The 19,988-nt window shown below is 44.8% G+C and overlaps 1 protein-coding gene across 1 annotated transcript in view; it reads right to left on the bottom strand.

Moving 5' to 3' along the window:
* Positions 1-9,971: 9,971 nt before the first annotated feature.
* Positions 9,972-19,988, bottom strand: part of WDFY2 (WD repeat and FYVE domain containing 2) — a 64,811-nt gene continuing 54,794 nt past the window's right edge. Inside the window, 4 exon segments of the mRNA XM_048499381.1 lie at positions 9,972-10,973; positions 11,174-11,282; positions 12,832-12,962; positions 15,067-15,168. Of these exon segments, the coding sequence (XP_048355338.1) occupies positions 10,944-10,973; positions 11,174-11,282; positions 12,832-12,962; positions 15,067-15,168 (372 nt within the window). The 3' untranslated portion in view covers positions 9,972-10,943.

Below are 19,988 nucleotides of genomic sequence, written 5' to 3'. Positions count from 1 at the left end.
TTTGCAAAGGATTTTATGATTTATATAGTACTTTTAAGTATACAAAATGCTTCCGTGTCTTGTTTGAGGTGGGTCATGAGCGTTGCTTGCAGTTTACAGATGGGGAGCTCAAGTGAGTTGCCTCACCCAGAACCAACTTTTGCTGGGGTTTTATACATGATGATGATGGCCTTTATTGGCATTCCAAAATACAATAAATACAATAAAACAATAAATACAATAAAACAATAAAACAATTGTCCATAAAAGACAGATAGATACAGCAGCCATTCAGAGTCTTATCAATAGTTTAGTCCAAATGGACTAATCAAAAGTGCCATTCCTATACACCTCTCCACAGACCTGACTGAAAACCCACCAACAGAGCCCAGGCATCTTGTTTGAGGTGGGCCATGAGCGTTGCTTGCAGTTTACAGATGGGGAGCTCAAGTGAGTTGCCTCACCCAGAACCAACTTTTGCTGGGGTTTTAACGGGATTTCTAGGCGGAAGCTCAATGGCGGCATGCTGAACTACATCACTGGCTAATTTTTCTCCTGATTCCCAGGTGTTATTTCCCACCAAAAAGCCTTTTGTATGAAGCTGTACTCAAAGATTTGTCATTCGCAGTGGATGCTGAAAGGCAGAGAATAGATAGGGAACTGGAGCCTTTGTTCACACCCTACAATGGCATTGCTCATTGGAAAGACTGTTGGAATAGATGAAGGGGGCTTCCTACTTATCTGTGGCAAGCATGAGGCACCTCGCCTTTCATCTACAGGTGTAGCCGTGCTTCCCACTGATCCTTCTATTGACACCAACTAATTCTGCTTGGGAGGAAAAGAAATATTCTTTTGGCACAATAAAGACTGAACCGATTTGCTGAAGCAGAATGGTATCTGGTCCACTTGACACGCTGGCCTTTGTGGGTGTTGAGCAGCATTGTCTCAATAGCCGTTCTGAATGACTAAGATTGCTTTGTAGAGGTTTACATTAAAGGAATATGGAAGAATAATACATTTCAGTGGCTCTTCTCTGTAGGATGTTGCCTCTGTAGGATGTTGCCTTCATTGCTTTCACATCCTGCATGTGAGCTCCCCAAGGCACCTGGTGGGCCACTGCGAGTAGCAGAGAGCTGGACTAGATGGACTCTGGTCTGATCCAGCTGGCTAGTTCTTATGTTCTTATGTTCTTATGCCTGAATAAATGGATGCAAAGAGAGGGCACCATCCCTCCTCTCCTATGGCTGGGGAACCTATTCCCAGAGGCAGGAAGCAGCATTTGCCAAATGGACATCATTATGATTGGCAATTGGGACTTTTGCATACAGATAGTCTTTTAATAAAAGCGAAGGGTGACTTGATAATGGAAGCAATTATTGAAAGGAATTAAGATATAACTTCCCGCCCTTCCACAGTGCTTGTAATTGGGAGTCCAACGAATGTCTATGCATATGTTACGTTGTGCAGTGTTGGGTATATGTTTCTCATTCGCAGCACGCTAGCCAGACAAAAATGTGCTTTTGAAGGTAAACTGTAATATATATGATGTACATTTGTCTATTTTGTAAGTTTCTATTTTATTGAAAATAAAGTTTAGGAACAGGACAAAACATATTGCATTGTCGACGGCTTTCACAGCCAGGCTCAACTGGTTGTTGTGGGCTTTCTGGGCTGTGTGGCCGTGGTCTGGTAGATCTTGTTCCTAACATTTCACCTGCATCTGTGGCTGGCATCTTCAGAGGTGTATCACAGAGAGATCTACCAGACCGTGGCCACACAGACCAGAAAGCCCAGAAAAACATATTGCCTTCCATGTTAAAAGTGGCAGAATATCTTTATCATTAGCAACGTTTCTAGAGAAAAATTAGAAAGGACGCAAGAACTTTGGAAGATGATCCCTGCAATAAGTCATTTTACCAGCATTAAAATGGGAGTGCATCTGATTTCTCGCTTGGTATCTGATTCTGGTACTTCGTGCTTGTAAAGTGTTATGTTCTAATGGAAACAATTTGATAGGCAAGACAGAGGTGGAGAGATCGTTTTGTAGTCTCCGTTGGTGAAACAGACATGTTCAAACATCTCTGACAGGTCAAAAACTAATGATTGCTCGTAAATTGCTGTCGCTCTGCCCCCAAAAAATGCCAAAGAAGACCAATAGTTTTATAGAATCATAAGTGTTTATGTGATTAGAACCCATGTCATCAGATCAGTGCCATGAAGCAGGATACAGGATACGTGAGGGGAAAGGGATGTGAACAGTGGTCAAAAGGCTATGAACAGCAAACTTTACAAAGATCCATTGACTTCTTTTTCCTCAGTTCACATCTTTAGCTGGGTGGAGATCTAACTGGGAGTCCTTCATAAGGGGAAGATTACCAGGGAGAGGCACTGAGGCACTGGTTGGCGTGAATTCTGTCATGAATTTTCCCCATATAATTTTTCCATGAGGCGATGGGGAAGGAAGGAGATGAGAATGTTAGGTGATAACATTTCTGTGCAAAAACACAATGCAAGATAGCCACAGTGACCTGGACCAACAGCTGGAATCCTTGAGAACAATAGGCTTGGTTGTAAACAAGAGGCTTAGTAGATCAGACAGCTTCCTAAACCAGTGTTAAACGGCTTACCACAGACTAATACATTCAGTTAGCAGCACTGACAGCTGATGTACTTATCGTATAGACTTCTATGTTTATATTATTCTGTTGACTGAGGCACTGGCCCACAAAATCTCACACACAGGTCAGTCTTCATAGTACCACAAGACAACTTCTCGTCTTGTGAAATCGGTGGGAGCCTCAACAACATGGCTCAATATGAACTTTGTCATATGTAAACACAGTTGGAAACCAGTGAGGTAATAGTTCAAGTTGCTGACAGAACGATGCTGCAGTGCTGTGAGGAATTGCAAGGCTATTTGAAAATACACTCCTAGGAGTTGTTTATTGAAAAGACTCCCCTGAGGTTCATTTTTGAGTTAGCAGGCAAAAGATTACCCCCTTACAGGTTAAAGTCCCACCACAGCATTTAGTGGCCGCTTACTTCTTTTTGAGCCTGAATAGGATTGCAGGTGTCTGTTTTTCCCTCACGCATTTGCTGACACCAGCAACTACCACTGATGAAGAAGCAGAGATCTCAACAAAGATCATTTTGGGGGTCAGGCAGAGGGGCATGGTGAAGAAATTTTCTTCACATTTTTCCACTGTCACAGCTAAGCATGGTGTAACCTCTGTCTGTGGGGCAGAACTTGGAATGAGTTTGCAACAACAAATTTTAAAAGCAAAATGGTTTACTTAACATATAACATCAAACATCAACATTTAACATCACACTTCAAGGTCCTGTTCAGGTTGCATTTTCAAGTCCTTATATTTACAGTCTACCGAAACTGCCAAGTCCAATTCTTCTTTGCAAGTGGGTTGGCTCCTGAAGACTCCAAGGGCTTGATGAACAGGATTCAACATGATGAAGGTTTCCAGGAGAACTCTCACCCATTACAACAACAAAAAAAACCCCTGAAACAATAAACTCCAACATTTACAACATAGCAAAAACAAACAACTACCTTCCCAGTAGTTCCCAACACCATTGCAGTTACCTTAACAAGGTGTTAAGGGCTTATACAAATCAAGGTCCGAGTCTGGTAGCCTTGTCTCCTCCAAACTACATGAGATCTGCTGCAGCCTCTTGCTGCTTTGAGTCTCCACCCCTTACTGGGTCAACCCATTCTGAGCATGGGGGTTACAATGGCAGTGGAGGAAGAGTGATCCTCCACTTACTGAACACCGTCTTGTGAAGCCACAGCCTCTGGGACCCATGCTAGGAGAGGTGAAGGTAGAAATAGTGCTCGCCGGTTAGAGTGTAAACATTTCTTGCCACTCGCAATTGGCTCTTAGCAGGGCAGGTGCTGCCACCATGCTGTTGTTCAGAAGAGTGGAACATGTCTACATTGCATGTACAAAAATAAAGAGTGAAAAGGAAGGGAGCCCTTCCTTTCCATGATATATGAACAGCAGTTCTGGTGGTACAACAGAAGCAGTCTTGGGACACCTTAAGGTGAATGCACTTATTTTGGCAGCTGTGTGTGCGTCTGATGACAAACCTTCAGCCAATGGGTGTGAAGTGCATCCCTCACATTCTAACCATCACCCATATCCCTTTCCAAGACCTGGGAGAAGTGGGCCAGATCCTCCATGTTAGACTCAGCGTGCTGAGTTCAGTATGGATGATAGCCCCCCCCCCCACTTCCCTTCCCTGTTTTCATAGGACTTGGGAAATAAGGAGGAGGGGGAAAACAGCCTGATCCTCCATGTGCGCTTGAGCTAGCTGAGACCCGCATGGAGAATCGGGGTCCCTTCCCTGTATCCAAAGCTGCGCAGGGTTTGGGAAAGAAGGGAAACAGCCCTATCCTGCCTGCCCTCTCCCCCCATCCCCCTGCATCTAGAGTCCATTTTTATTTCATTTTAGAATGGGCTTTACTGCTAGTATATAAACAATGCACTCTGAAGAAGGCGGGTTCAGCCCTAGAGAGAAAGATGACCCTGAGCCTTATTTGCTGTGAAGTAAACTCCACTGATTGAATGCATCTTACACCCAGGTCAGTGAAAAACAGATTCATTCTCACCGGATCCATTACTATCATTGGATATTTTATAGACAACATTATTTTCCTTGTAGATCCACAACGCAAGCTTCGTGAAGAACAAAGGGAAGAACTGTGTTGGACTCAAAAAGAATTTTGCAGTGAGCAGGGTGATTGATAAGTAGGGCAGTTTCTATGGAGACCACGGGAAGGACTGTCAGCGTCTCAAACATCTAGAAGTGCAGGACATACATTATCGACAGGAAGAAATGGAGCTCTTCAAATACCTTACAAACAAAATGATATTGAATTTGTCCAATTAAAAAAGCAATATTTTCACCTCCTGAATTCTTTATACCCGCTAATAGATGCTCCTGATGCATATTGATTTTTAAAAAGGGACAGTTTTATTAAAGTCAGCCTGCTCTCAAAGGAAAAAATAGCTACACAGAAATAAAATATTGATGAAAATTATTTCAGGCAATCTATGATGAGATCTTGCGAAGAGGGGGGAAAGAGCTCCTGGGGGGCTTCCTCAAAATAAAATCTATTTTGAGGAAAATGTAAGACCCGCCGCCCATTTGTTGCATGAGCGGACTATGAGATCCTGGAAATAGGCTTAGGAAGTGAAGTTTGTTTGCTTTTCCTTTTTCCACAACAGACAAAGCATTTGCTTAGCTACCCAGAAGCCCAGACAGATGGAGAAGAGGTAGCTGCTGGCTTCCTACCAGGAGTAGAAAGATTAACAGGCTAAAAAAAATGTACGACTTGACCCTTTAACCCTTTGAAAACAGTTCTTGCTTCCTACATGAGTTGTGAGCCTGCAAATCATTAGACTATTGACTGATTTAAGAGGGACATTTGGACCTTGCTGCCTGGTATTTTTTTAATGAGATGACCTTCCATGGTCTATTTCTTCTTCCCAGAATGTGTTATAATCTTAACACCTATAGCAAATAAACTATGAGGGTTCCAGCATCTAATGACAGGGTCTTGACCTTAAAAATCTGCTTTTTTCCCCTCCTCCATTTAAAATTTTTTGTAACATTTACCTTGATGAAAAGGTCCGATGAGCTCAAAAACTTGCACATCGTTTTGGCCATTTTGGTTCTCTATCATAAAAGGGATCACCTGGATTTCATTTGCAATTGCAATGTTAAATCTTCCTGTGACAGAAACTGCCATTGGCTTTAAAAATACCTTCCTGAGGGCAAGAGGAGATTGCTAATCACTGCTAGGGGTATTTTCCCCAGCATTTTTTAAATTTGGATTTAATATACCCAAAAGATTTTGGAAAATCAGAAAAAAGCCAAATCCCCATAGTAGTGTGCAGGGTTTTTCAGCATGAAGTCTGCTGGGTAACCATGGGCTAGTCACAGCTCTCTCTGAACTCTCTCAGCCCCACCTATGTCTGTTGTGGGGAGAGGAAGGGAAGGAGTTTGTAAGCTGCTTTGGGACTCCTTAGGAAACCCTGAGGAAAGCAGGGTTTAAATCCAAATTCCACCTCATCCCGTCCCCGCCCCCCCACCACTTAGGATAATGGGACTATAACATTTATTCTTAAAAATAAACCCTGAAACAATGTTTTATTACAGGTCTCCAGTATTCTAAAGGTATGTTTTACCCTGGATACTTTCCCCATCTTATAAAGATTCTTTGGGGCCCGCAAATAACAGACCCCAGATTTTTATAAAGAAACTCCACGTATTTATTGTACAACCTGAGGCCATGGCAATAACCAACCACGAAGTCATTTTACACCAACAACTTCTGGTTCTTCCTCTCAGACTCCACTAGGAGGCAGATGGTACCTCCTCCAAACTCTAATTGTTTGATCATTTTGTATCACCTTATCATAGTGATTATTTTTCCGTTGCTCATTTTTAACAGTAATATCATAACTATTTTGCTGGTAACCTGAAGCGCCAGTAAGTATAACAGGGGTGGGGGGAATGCAGTAGAGGCAGTACCTGTGAGTAGTACACACACTAGTTCTTTTCTTTGCAAAGCATAATCCATACAGCCACATTTGCTACACAATTGTTTTAAACTGTCCTGGCCTAGGCTACCTGATTTTGTTAGATCTTGGAAGCCCTGGTTAGTACTGTCAGGACTGCAACTCCCAACATGCACCGGTTCCCGCCTTTTTCCAAAAAGTGCCAGAAAACAAACTGAGAAGCTACATTCCACCAGAGCTTCAGAACCAACGGGAGACCAGGAGCTGGGAGGAAGGGAAAAGCTGATTGGTTGCTGTCTGTTTTTGTAAATAGTATAAATACTGGAACTGAGGACACGAATCCTCAGTTCTAGCACCCTGTACCTAGGGCAGTGTTTCCCAACCTTTTCGAGGTCAGGGTACTCTTGACCTCACTCTTCATATCTCACGGTACCCCTGCCGCCACCCTCCACCTTCCCCTCCCATTGCCCCTGCTTGCCACACACCCCACCTTCCCCTCCCAGGGAGAAGGGAAGCACTGGGGGTGGTGGCGGCTGCTGACCTTGTGGCAGGCCCTGCCCCATGGGCCAGCTCCATGTCCTTGCTGGCGCCGGTGGGAGACACCACAAAAATGAAGGGGGAGGGGTGGTAGTGTTGCCGCGGTACCCCTGGGACATACTCATGGCACCCTAGGGTACCATGGTACCCTGGTTGAGAATGGCTGACCTAGGGCGACATAAATCAATAAAGTTTCTTTTTTAAGCTGCTTTGTTTGAGTGTGTTCAGCCTTACAAGTACTTGGATCGGGAGACCACCAAGAAAGTCCAGAGTTGCGACGCAGAGGCAGGAAATGGCAAACCACCTCTGCTCATTTCCTGCCTTGAAAACTCTTTGGGGTTCCCATAAGTCAGCTGTGACTTGCCGGCACTTTACATCATCACCATCCGGTTCCATGTTTGGAGTACAAATTCTTCCTCATAGCTAAGGAGCTGGATGAAATTTGCTGGAGCAATTCTACGTTACATAGAAATTTGTGATCCGCTAAGGGCATAAGCGACACAATTCTAGCAGTTTCTCGAGAGATTTTAACACATCCCTCATTCTGACAGCATAATTAAAGATTGCACTGGCAACAGTAGCAGCCACTCGACTGCAAGTAAATCCATTCTCACAGCATGAGCACTTCATTACTCCCAGTTTTTCAAGTGATAGGTGATGTGAGAAATGGAAGCTAAAACAAGTATAAATGTAAGTACTGTATAATGATCCATCTACAGTACACTAGAGAAGGCTGTTCTGCCGAGAAAGTGCTCTATTGATCAAGCCATTAAGTACCAAGGAAAAACGAGGATTGCAGCAATAAGCATAAGAGGATCAGAGCGGCTGGCAGTAGAGAAAGGGCTTTGAAGAATTCTCTGCAACTTTCATAAGGAACAGGGTACACAACTACGATCTTCTTAATAAGCACAGTTAATCAAGGGGACGCTTGTTTCAACATGAGATAAGAGGGTTTGAACTTCAGGGGGAAAATGCTGTCTGGAAATAGCTTGTACTATAGCATGGAGGGGAAGACGAACAGGTTACTTACAGAATTATGACCTCATCACGGTGATGTCGTTGTAACTCTGTAAGACAGAAAGCAGACTACAGAAACAGATGGGGTCAGTGCGGAGAGAAGGAGGATGCTTACAGAGGAAAAATGAATGGAAGTCGAAATGAACCGTTGTTGCTGCCACCACTGAGGCAGCAAACTTCAGGGGCTGGGCAGTTGGGAAAATCGCTGACACTGTGATGCGAAACCTGAGGGTGGCGAGGAGAGTCGCCATTGCTGAAAGTGGTGTGACAGTGAAGCTGGTCGGGAGAGTCGCTGCCACCACCTGCAGGCCTGGCGCAGTTCCTCACATCTATTGCCCTCTTTAAACTTTCTCATCGGCTTCTAACCAGCAAGATTGTAAGGAACTTGAGCTGTATGGGAGCCTTTTCTTCACAACCACTCGGCCATCAGCAGCGATGCTTCTCTTCACAGTTCCAATGGCTAGAAACTGGCAGGAAAATTAAAGGGGAGCAGCTGAAGCAGTGGGGAGGAGACTCCTTGCCCACTCATATACCTCCATAGCCACAGCTGCCTCAGGCGACTTCCCTACACTTTCTTGTTGGCTTCTAACCAGTGAAACTAAGGGGGGAAGCAGTGATGGAAAGAGGCGAGCGAGTGCAAAGAATCCTCCCCCCCCCCACACAGTTTCAGTGCTTGTTCTCCATGTACTCTCTCCTCCCTGCCGCCTGCCCCCCCCCCCAATACCACTGCTAGGGCCTGTTCCCACCCATCACTGCTGCCGAGCTCCGTCTCCCCAGTGTTACTGTCCCAGCCCCCTGAGAGCCAGTGTGGTGTAGTGGTTAAGAGCAGGTGGATTCTAATCTGGAGAACTGGGTTTGATTCCCCACTCCTCCACCTGAGTGGCAGAGGCTTATCTGGTGAACCAGATGTGTTTCCGCACTTCTACATTTTAGCTGGGTGACCTGGGCTAGTCACAGTTTGTTCAGAACTCTCTCAGCCCCACCTACCTGACAAGGTGTCTGCTGTGGGGACAGGAAGGGAATGGAGCTTGTAAGCCACCTTGAGTCTCCTTACAAGAGAGAAAGGTGAGATATAAATCCAAACTCCTCTTCTTCTGATCCAGCTTCCTGCCCTCCCCCACGGCTTCCCTTCACAGGCAGGTACAGCCCCCTTCTACCCCACCAGTTCCTTGCAAGTTCCTGCTTGTATATTTTAACCCGGCTCAAAACTGAAGATACTTAAATCCAGATATTGGAACCATAAACAAACCAAAACAGATCTTTCAATAGACATGAAAAATGCCTCAGGTATGCAAAAAAAACCCCTGAAACCTTAAAAAAATACACTGGGGAGTTACAACTCCCCCCTCCCCCCAAAATGACAAAAGAAGTACCTGCAGCTAAAGATGGAGGGAAGATAAAGGTAGTTTGGCTGGTGTGTGGAAAGGAGAGAAGGAAGCAGGAAAAGGGGGGTGCCCACGTGGGCTTTCAGGAAAGGGTCATAATGGGGGAGGAGGAAAATGAAACGCTCGCTGCAAGTACTTGTGGGTCTCCAACTTATTTAAAATAATGCCAGCCTGTGATAGTAGAACTGTCATACATGCAGACATGTCTTCCAACTGTGTATGCATGTGGAAAACAGTCACACGGTCCCTTTCACAGAAAATCAGATGCAAACATTAATGTGGGAACTAGACTTTAAAAGCACCTGCTACAGCTGTAGTTAAGTTTCCTGAAATAGAAATAGAGTCCCCTATTAACTGCTTGGTTGAACTGTACCTTCTTTGATGCCCAAAATCAATATGCTTAGAGGGAAATATCTGATCAGGGAACATTTACAAGACCAGAAATAGGACTCCAAAAAACCCCCAACAGCAGAGGATTTGACTGATTCGCAAAGAAATTGACCGATTCGTATGGTTTGAAGAGACAGTTTTCATTTTATTTTTTTGAAAAGGAACCACCTAATAAAGGTAGCAGAACAAAACGTTAAATTCAGCCACATTTGGTCTGGGGATTACATTGAGAATTAAAAACAGTTACAACAACCTGCCATTAAAAAAACCACACATACACATGCCCTGCCAAAGAGGCAATGGGAACGCAACAGTAAATATCTCCAACCGTACCCCGGAACACCAATCCCAGCAAAATCCCCAAAGGCAGAACTGCCACTGCCGGCCCATCCCCACACTGAACACACTTCCACAAGTAAATAGAGCTACTTGCAGCTATTTAAAACCATTGTTCATACGGTCTTGTTTTGAATGTTTATATTCTCACTGGCAATGCTTGGAGCTGGGAAGCTAGCTTAGCCATTTTGAAATTGGTTGCTATAGCGAGGATTGCTCTGGGCTTTGCAAACAGAAAATACAGGGCTTTGCATCTTTCTCCCCTCCTCGCAACAGCACCACATACAAGAATGCAATTACAAATTATGCCATTTTCCTGTTGAACAGCAGCTGTAGATGCCCAGATCTTTCATGACAGAGCTTTCAATTTAAGCACCTGTTCAACACCGCTCCACCATATAATGGCTCTTGTTGTGTAATGGACTCCTCCATACAGGACATCACAGGTCAATGTAGAACACTAAGACTATTAAAAAACTGCACCACACATGTTTTCCAGACATATTCCAAATGGCTGAACAGCGCCCAGGTTGCACACTTCGTTTTCAAAATAAAACCAACTTCCGCAGTTTGAGAACAGAGAGAAGTAAAGTTTCTTGGTGCAAGAGTTCATGCTGGTTGCAGAAGATCACTTGGAAAACCATCCGGGGGTACTGAAAGTTATCAGTCATCACAGAAACTGAATTATCTTCAGCCGGAGAGTCTGTATTAGTTATCCCTTCTTCAGTACACAAGAGTTGTTTGAAGTTTCACTGACGTATCAAGATACCACAGGTGTCATATCCCACAACTGTCAAGAGACAAAGGCAGGTAAGTAAAAAAAAAATGATTTATCAAATCTTCAGGCAATCATTGTTCCCCACTATATGGACTGTTTCAGACTTTGGTCCCTTTCCATCACGAAAGAGGACAAAAGAGGGACTTTCCAACAGATTTTTTTTAATGACATTCAAATACAGAATACCAGCAATTCCTGTTCTGAACTCTCACCTTAATAATCCGGTCTGTCCCAGAGGTCAGCAACCACACTCGGGTTGCGTCGAAGTGTACATGGGTGACGTTTTGCTTGCTGTCATGAAAAGTGGCCGTGGGAGCACGTCTAGGGAGAGGAAAGAACAGGTGTGAAACAAAATGATCCACGTAACTGAGCAAGGGGGTGGAAATCATCTAAATAATGCATTATGGTTTTCTGCATCTTGACTTCCTTAAGGAGCAATTTCAGTCTTACCCAGGCCAAAAGGGAACACACAGGGCTGGTCCTAGTGATTCTGGGTCCCTAGGCAAAGGTCCAGGAAGAGAACACAAAATTACTGCACCCCCACCCCCACCCCCACCTCACCGGGGCCAAGCAAGGAAAGGCCCTTGCTCCTTGTGAGAAAGATGGAAACTATTGCTGAAAGCTGTTGACAGAAGCCAGCGGTTCAAGCCATGGATGAAGCAGATGCTGCCAAGATGTGAAAGGCTATTGCTGCGAGCAGGGCCTAAACAGGCCTCTAGCAAGAGGCAGCAGCAGGAGCCTGCTCTTTTTCACCTTCCCTTTATCAGGCACATAGTTTCTGGCAATTGGGGGAGCCCCTAATATGGAGTCCAGGACAACAGCCCTGTTGCACACCACTTAATTAAATTTATTATATTGGTACCCCACTCGTTCCCAGCTTTGACTGAGCGCAGGGCTTCTTACAATGATGTTGCTCCACCCACCCTGGGGGGAAGGGGAGGGAGGAGGAGGGGGCCCATCATCTGGTCAAGGCCCACCCACCCTGGGTTGGAGGGTTAGGGAGAAGGAGCATTAGAGAGGGGAGAGGGGAAGGGGTTTTAATCAAACGTTGATGCTAAATTTTGGTTTTAATTTAACATTAAAACCCAAAGTCTTATGATGGTGCACTGTTCAGTATAATCTAAGCCAGTGGTGGCGAACCTTTGGCACTCCAGATGTTATGGACTACAATTCCCATCCGCCCCTGCCAGCATGGCCAATTGGGCATGCTGGCAGGGGCTGATGGGAATTGTAGTCCATAACATCTGGAGTGCCAAAGGCTCGTCACCACGGATCTAAGCCAAGAAGTTCATTCTACCCCACTCAACATAGAATTGGTGTTTATCCAAGTGGGGGGGGGGGGGGGGGAAAGGGGTGCACAATTGAAAATGCGTGAAATGAGGGAGACCGGCTTCACAGTTGGATTATCTGGACTCATGAGTGGCCTCAACCCAAGGCCTGGTGGAACATTCCTGTATTGCGGGCCCGCAGAACTAATCATAGTCCCGCAGGGCCCTGATGTCAGCTGACAGCGTTCCAGCAGGCTGTATCCAGGGCCAAAAAGGCCCTGGCTCTGGTCGAGGCCAATCTTTGGGGCCAGAAACAACCAGTAGATCGCCATTACAGGATTGAAGCGTCCTCTGTGGGCAATACGGGGAGATGTGGTTTCTCAGATGTGAAGGTCCCAGACCGCTCAAGGCCAAAACCTTGAACATGATCCGGAATTAAGACCACCCCTGGACGTACACTGCAACAATAAAGCAAAAAAATCTCTAAAAGGAATATTATTGTCTCTAATAATATTCGAATTCTCTCAGAAATCAAAATATTTTGCGGGAGGGTGGAACGGAGGTGGGCAGAGATGGGTTAGGAGTCCAGAACAACTACTTACTCTTCATCCGTGATTGATTCAAAACAACTGTCACAGACTCTCACTTCAAATTCAAAGCCCATGAGAGGTATAGAAGAACGCTTTGAGCTGCATTTGCCACAGACTGCTTTCCCACACTTTCGGCAGTGATGCTGAAGTTAAAAGCAAAGAAGAATGAGAACACAAGATCACTTGGAGTCAACGCACGTATCTGTTTACATTTACAGCTCGCCCTAACCATGTAATCAGAGTGCAACATGCCGATTTCGACAACACTTTCTTCCACAAAACTCTGTCAACACAGATCAATCAAGAATTACAAACCTATTCAAGAGAGAAAGAAAAGCAATTGAAGATGAAAGGATTTAGAACCCAATTCTCCAAACTAACACTTCGTTAACTGAACATAAAACCAATGAAAACATTTCTACATAAGACATTTGGCACCAAGCACTATTCTTTTAATTTTCCTGACATGAAATCATTGGCTTGGATCCTACAGGATTATTCTTTCAATGCAGCAGCCTCTCCAATGAAACATCTTTTCCATTTGAATAAGAAGAAGAGTTTGGATTTATACCTCATCTTTCTCTCTTGTAAGGAGACGCAAGGTGGCTTAAAAGCTCCTTTCCCTTCCTCTCCCCACAACAAACACCTTGTGAGGGAAGTGGGGCTGAGAAAGTTCAGACAGAACTGTAACTAGCCCATGGTCACCCAGAAGGAATGTAGGAGTGCGGAAACACATCTGGTTCACCAGATAAGCCTCTGCCACTCATGTGGAGGAGTGGGGAATAAAACCCGGTTCTCCAGATTAGAATCCACCTGCTCTTAACCACTACACCACACTGGCTCCCAGAGGAGGAAGACTTTGCTGATTCCTCCCTCCCACCAACCTGTTATTGTGTCCTAACTGACATGAAAGAAATTTTGGGGAGCAAAGGCAACTTCAGTAAAGGAGGAGGGAGAACGATTTTGCCTCTGCTGGCACACTGCTTAGGATCCAAGCCATAATAATTAAAAATTATGACTGTCATATAAATTTCTTTTAAGTGAAAGGCTTTTTTTTGCTGTCAAGTCACAGCTGATTTGTATGGTCTTCAAGGGAAGGGCCATTGAGAGTTGGTTTGCAATTGCCTGCCTCTGTGTCATGACCCTGGTATTCAGTGGCGTACGGCTAATGGGGAAATGGGGTATTCCATGTCCCCAGGCGAACGCTGTTTCTTCATGTGGGGTGGGTAGGTGGGCGCCGGCCGGGTCCCCATACCTGGCCTCTCCTGCAGCGTGAAAACCTGGCCGGCGCCCAGTGGCTGTCCCCATGCCAGGGCACTGCTTGCTGGCTGAGTTTTTACCGCAGCCACAGGCTTGCTCCCGCCCTTCTCCTGGGAGACCGGGGAGGGCAGGAGCCAACCTACCACCACAGTGCCTGCCTGAGCCACTTGTTGCTGAGCCCCCCCCCCCTTGCAGATTGGCTCCTGCCCTCCCCAGGCCCTGCAGAGAGGCCGGGGGGGCAGGTTTTGGGGGCGCCCATCCAAGCCACCCTGTCTGAGCCCCACCTCAAGCCCAGCCCTGCCCCACCCTCCCTGCTGGCTCCCATAAGTGGGTTGCGGGAAAGGGGTGGCACAGGGAGCCAGGCAGAGGGGTGGGGGAATGTGGGGAACCAATCATGCCCCCAGGTGTTATTTAGGCCCCGTACACCACTGCTGGTATTCCTTGGATGACTCCTATGCAAATACTAGCCAGGGTCAGGAATGGAAGCATGTGATAGGCCCAAGGTCACCCAGCAACCTTCCATGGCAGGAGTGGGGATCCAAACCTGGGTTTTCCCCATATTGACTCTCTATGAAAAGCTAACTGCCTCTTAATATACAGGTTTATTGTGAATACAGCATGTTTACCAAGCAAGATGTTTTACTGCCTCCCCCCAAATCTACCTGAGGTTGTTGCCAGATTTTACTCACAGGGCAACTGATGATTAATTTTTTCAAGGTTACCTGACTAACATGAAATTATTGTACTCTGTACTGTACCGTACTGAGGGGTGTGTGTGTGCAGAATCACTGCCCTGCTGAAGCAGTCTCGTTTTTAATCTATCCATCCATAAAATAGTTCCCCTCAAACCAGCCTAGAACTGTCAATATAAGCTCCCATGAAACAAGATTATTTTTTGACATTTTACAGAAATCGCAAGGCGTGTTAAGACAGTGCATCAAGCAGAACAGGCGGCTATCAATAATCTAAGAGAAGTAGAACACAAACCTGTCTGAGTCCTATTGTTTTGCTATCCCACATCTGTTTGAAATTCCAGAAGAATGGCTGGTCACACTTCTGACAGGAGTCGCTGTCTAACCATTCAGGTGTCTAAACAGAAAAAAAAAGGGGGGGGGGGGGAATCCTTGAGTAGAAACCCAGCTACCGGAAAATACATAAGACCAAAACAGCAACTTAAATTTCCACTTCACTAATACTATGCTTCACCAAATAACTGTAGTACAACACGAAGCACAACGAATGCAACTCAAAAATCGGTATTCCATTTGCTATGCACAATCAGCCACACAGAAAGCTGTCTTCTACAGAATCAGTACCCCTGCTACACCAAAGTCAGCATTGTTTACTCAGCTGGGCCGCAGGTCTCCATGAAGAGGTGTTTCCCATTAACTATGACTGGATCCTTTTAATTAGAGGTACCAAGAATTGAACCGGGGGACCTCCTGCATGCCAAATAGTTGCTTTACCACTGAGCCATAGCTCCCCCCTCTTTTCTGTTTGTTTATTTTGCATGCTTTGTATAGATTGATTTCTAATGGGAACTATCGTGTTTCCCCGAAAATAAGTCCTACCCCAATAATAAGCCCTATCAGGATTTTTCGAGGATGCTTAAAATATAAGCCCTACTCCAAAAATAAGCCCTACCGGTAGTTACAGATCAGGATGGTGTGATCCAGCAGGGGGCTCCCTGCCAATGAGGACGCAGCTTGCATCACACGTGAAGGGGAAGCAATGGGGCTGCCCAGAGCCCGCCTTAATGAATTGTGAAGGTACCGTATTTCCCCTAAAATAAGCCCTACTCCGAAAATAAACCCTAATGCATCTTTTGGTGCAAAAATTAATATAGGATCCTGTCTTATTTTCAGGGAAACACAGTACCATTGCCTGGAAAATAGAGAGCCTGCCAAGCCCTGCTTTTTCTGCTTAAGGCCATCCCCTAGTTTGCAAGGGAGGGCAGGGGGGTGTGCAACAGTTTCCCAACCTCTTAGTTCTCCCTTGTATTCCTGTCCTTCAGCACTCTCTAGGACTGGAAATAAACAATGAGGTGGGTGAGACTGGAGAGGAAGACTGACAGAAGAGGAGGGTTTGACACAGCCCACCCACTGAGTCTAGGTTAAACTTTCTATTCTCTTAAAACATTTGTTGGAAGCATTGATTTGTTTCCAGAGCAGGTGGCCCTAACGCAAGCTTCAGCACAGTTGTTAGCAACAAATGAGCAATGTGTTTGCAAACAGAGCTCTCCTTATATTAAATAGCTGCTACATACTAACTGAGCCACTAAGACTAAATTACTAATTGCCAAACCTCAATACATTCTTCTTTTGGAGATCCTTGCAGAGTTAGAGAATACCTTGCAAGTTACATTCAGTTAAGACAAACATGTCCCTCGTGAAAGCAAACTGTTTTTGCAGACTCCCTCCCAACCCAGTTTGTATCCAAGGTTAATGTAAACTCTACAGAGCTCTCTGGACAACAGCTGCTTTGTCATAATGGAGCCTTTATTTGATTCCCACCAGTCAAGGAGGAAATTTCAGCCAGATTAAAATTTAATAGCCAACAGCTTTGTTATGGGCCCTTAATTAGAGAAAGGCGAACTAGAAAACTCCTAAATAAATAACGAGGAAATTTGGAGCAATAGGAATGTTCAGCTATAACAATATCAAGGGCTTGTCCAGAGAAAGACACTTGGAGTCGTCTGCAGCTGCAACTCAACAATAATGAGAACTAGAAACTTACAGAACACAAGCACGCACAAAATTAGGATTTTAAACAACCTAAGTTCTTTGACAAATATTAAGATTCCATGCACATTTAATGAAGTTCAACCAAACAATACATACCGTTCCAATGCTGTTAAGAGTAATTAACAGGTTATATATAATCAATATAATTGCATTGCCATACATTCTGCTTCTACTGTTCTAGGCTGGCTATAACAACAGGACTTGGAGATTAATGTTTATATTCTAACATAAGCTTTTGTGAATTAACTAGATGCCTAAACTCAGCAGCAATCCATAAAATGTTGTTAGAATTTTTTTTAAAAAGTTTTCAAGGCATCACTTCTGTTTGTTTTTCCTAAAACAGACTAAATTCCATCTCTCTGGAATAAGCACAGAGTGTACCCAGAGCGCAAACAAGAATGGACGTAAACAATTTAGCAAGAAAGCAATCACAGGTAAAGAGAACAATACAGTGTGCACAATATCAAATGTTAAGCTTTGTTTCTCTCACTACAACAGAAACGGTCTCAATGGTTAGAACTTAGAAACCATCAGACAAGTGCTTCCTCCTCTACCTTCATCTTTCATCCAGGGAACAACTGGGAATTGCTAATGCGGCCAACTGATTAATTCATATAGGCAGTTAGATCAGCTATCTGTGACGAGACAATCGTTTTCCAGAGGCAAGTTCGCTGTGGGTTGTTGCCCAGTTGAGAGATTGATTGATTGAGAGACAACCGAACCAGCACTTGTATTTAATTTGTGGAAATATTATGTGCTGTATACAACCACAAATACTTCAGTGACTTGGCTGACCACTCACTGTCAAGCATTAACCCAGCTAGCACTGCCAACAAAAGGCCTGGATTTCCAAAGGGCAGACAACACAATAGTTTCCATGGATCTTTGCTTCCATTCTTTATGTTTAACAGGCACTATATTTTTTGGCACAGATCAGGAAAAGCCAGTCACTTGATACCTTCTTTACCTTTTTGAGTCTGTGGGTACCACTGAAATTCTGACACAAGGCTGTCACAAAATGGCTGCCACAGGAGGCAGGTCCAGCCACAAAATGGCTGCTACAGTGAAAAAATTTGTGCGGTGGTGGCAGCTGCTGCCAATGCTTTTGAAAATATGCACAGCTGGTTAAATCTCCTGTGGCCAATCAGAAACCCTGCTGCTGGACAAAAATTTGACCTTGCCACACCCAGGTACACTTGGCAGGTAATTGGAAATTTATCAGTGGGCTTCTTGGTGCCCAGGGGACCTTGTTGGGGACCACTGGCTTAGAGCAATCCACCCAGACACCTCCCAAAGGTTGTCCTGACATCCCCCAAGGGTTGGCATGATATCCCCCAGAGATATTCCTTCCCCCTATAAATCCACCTCCAAAAAACCCTTTGTCCAGCAAATTCCAAATCTATTTTCAAATCTATCTGTATCTTAGGAACGCTTGTGTATGTTTGTTGAATTGAATCCAATGCTTGTGAACCCCTTATCCCTACAATAAAGACTGTCAAATTTGAATCACATTCCTCTCTATGGGTTTTCTTCTGAGAGCTGATCTTCGTATATGCTGGTATTAAAGATTCCGTACCCAGCCTCTTGCAACGTTTATAAGCAGTCTGCTCTAAGCTAATTTCCCCCACATTATTGAGAGACATCTCTCCACCCTGGGAAACAATACACTATAAACAGTGAGCAGATCTAGTTGCTAGTCTACATGAATATCTCTTCCTACAAAATGTCTCTTTGGTTATAAACAAGAACTTCTCAGCATTTCCCAGGAAAGGAGAGAGATGTTGCAGGCTGCCAGCAATATTCCACCAGGCCTATGGCTGAGGGCAGCAACAGAGTTTCAAATCTGAAATTTCCCTGCCCCCCTACTCTTCTTGGGGCACTGTTTGTGTGCTTATCTGAATGCTTTCTCACTGTGGGTTAGGGCACTGTAATAAGACAACAACTGATGTTTTTGATGACAAGGGTTGTTTCATTGTGTATGCTCCCACTGTTGTAAGCCACCATGAGGCTGCTGACGGAGAAGGGTGGCCTAGAAATCAAATAAATAAAAAATACATATCAACTCCCTTCTCACAATCTTTCTAAATGTGTTTATTAAATTATGCCTGGTGTGGAGAAAGCATGAAGAAAAAAAATATCTTCTGCTCTTGTAGCACCTGGATCTCAGGAAACTGACAGGCTTTTTACTCAAATGCAGAATTGGTTCATGGGATTTGCTTTGGGGCAGAAAGGGCTGCTAGCCATAACAGTTAAATGGAACTTCAGTGTTAAAGAGGGAGTCCATCATTGCAGACCCTAGTTGTGGGATTCATGGAAATACCTGCGGGACCGCATCACCCCTTATGTCCCACATAGACCGCTGCGCTCGACAACGGCAGATTTACTGGTGACCCCTGGTCCCGCGATGATACGGCTGGCCTCAACCCGGGCCAGAGCCTTTACGGCTCTGGCCCCTGCCTGGTGGAATGCTTTGCCTCCGGCGGTGCGGGCCCTGCGGGACCTTAATAAGTTCCGCAGGGCCTGCAAGACGGAGCTATTCCACCGGGCCTTTGGGGAGGCCGGCCGTGGACCTACTGCCCCCTACCGAAACTGTAATCAAAACCGTAATTGAGACTGCCATTTCCATCCTACTATGGCCGGGCCTGATTTACTTATTGATTCCATCGCAGGTCCTGCCTAATTCCTCCCTTCCTTTTCCTTTTGGCCTTCGATTGGGCGCCTGTTCAAACAACCTTGCCCCATAAATCGGGCTGTTTAATTTATAGCTTTTATTGTTGTAAACTGCTGCTTAGGTTTTAATGATTTTAGTGTTTTATGTTGTCGCCTTGCTGTTTGATTTAACAGCCATGTTGTGAGCCGCCTTGAGCCCTTCGGGGATAAGGCGGCCTATAAGTTTAATAAAATAAATAAATAAAAATAAATAAATGACTGCCTAGAAAAAGGATCTTGGCCTAGGCAGGTGTAATCTGGCATGATTTTAGGCATGGCCCTGTTTGTTAATACTGAACAGGAGCTTTATTTTTTGGCACAGCTCAGGGAAAGCCAATCACCTGATCGCTTCTTTACTCATGATTTATCGGGATGTCATAAGCAGCTACTGCAATCCCATTAAATGAGACATACAATTACCCAAGCGTTCGCAGAAAAGGATATCTGAGGTGATGG

Source organism: Sphaerodactylus townsendi, linkage group LG01 (genome assembly GCF_021028975.2).
Source record: "Sphaerodactylus townsendi isolate TG3544 linkage group LG01, MPM_Stown_v2.3, whole genome shotgun sequence".
Taxonomy (NCBI): Eukaryota; Metazoa; Chordata; class Lepidosauria; order Squamata; family Sphaerodactylidae; genus Sphaerodactylus; species Sphaerodactylus townsendi.
The sequence above is the reverse complement of the archived record's forward strand: the minus strand, read 5'-3'. Positions and strand labels throughout refer to the sequence as shown.